We start from the raw sequence: 944 nt of genomic DNA on the forward strand, positions 1-944 counted from the left end.
TCCTCTGCCCCATCCCTGGGGGCACCCACGGAGCTGGGGCTCCAGGAGGATAAACCCTGTGTCTGCTCCAGGATCGCCGGGACCAGCTCCAGGACTGTGGGCCCTCCAGCCTGGGGGTACCTGTGCTATCCCAGACCCCCCTTTTCCCTTCCCTCTCTGCCTTCTTGGAAGAGCATCTCCCCAGTGCTGCCTCACCCCACTCGCCTCAAGGACCCGGCTGTGCTGGGAGGGTGTTCAGGGACAGACGTGGGACCTGCTGGCACTGGGATTTGGGATTTCTCCTTAAGTTTCTCAAGACTTTCTCTTTCCAGTGTTCTTTTGGAAGACTGGACGTGCTTCAACCCTCTGCTGCAGCTTCTCTGTGACAGACTTTATTCCCAGCATTGCCTTCCTTCTGCTGGAAGCTGGAGCCAGCTGGCTGGAGACATTTCCCACCGTGGATGTGTTCAGTGGAACAGCTTTGGATTCTCTTCTGGCAACGCAGCTGCTCTCGCATCTTCTCTCTACGAAGGACCTGCCTCCTTGTCCCCCTTTCCTCTGCAGGGACCCCAACGAGCCCAGGTCCAGGGAAGGGTCTGCCTGCAACAGGGATGGGCTCCAACAAGTCTGCACAGAGCTGCGGTTGAGCATCCACTGGGACACATTCCCTGGAGCTGAGCATGGCTTTGCCTTCCAGCATTTGCCTCTGGAAGGGTCTGGCAGGAGCCCCCAAGCAAGTGAATGTAGGTCTGGCCTGGTGGGACCACCCTGTTCCCAGCAGCCAGGCTGAGGAGGGGCTGCTGCCAGGATCGGGATCTGGGCTTCTCTTCCTGCTCCTTCAGTAAAAGGAAAACCCCTTAGGAATTCACCAACTCCCCCTCCCTGGTTTTTTTTTTTCTTTTCCCCATTACGGTACAGAAAACCCCTGTGGGGGCTGTTGTGTGTATCCTGTATCCAATAGAAAC

General features: G+C 57.2%; 1 protein-coding gene across 1 annotated transcript in view; it reads left to right on the top strand.

Moving 5' to 3' along the window:
• The first annotated feature begins 659 nt into the window (after positions 1 to 659).
• IQCC (IQ motif containing C) overlaps positions 660 to 944 on the top strand; it is a 10,929-nt gene continuing 10,644 nt past the window's right edge. Inside the window, exon 1 of the mRNA XM_018081220.3 lies at positions 660 to 722. Within this exon, the coding sequence (XP_017936709.2) occupies positions 660 to 722 (63 nt within the window). The remainder of the gene's footprint in view (positions 723 to 944) is intronic.

Source organism: Manacus vitellinus, unplaced genomic scaffold, assembly GCF_001715985.3.
Source record: "Manacus vitellinus isolate BGI_N305 unplaced genomic scaffold, ASM171598v3 scaffold_52_pilon, whole genome shotgun sequence".
NCBI classification, from domain to species: Eukaryota; Metazoa; Chordata; class Aves; order Passeriformes; family Pipridae; genus Manacus; species Manacus vitellinus.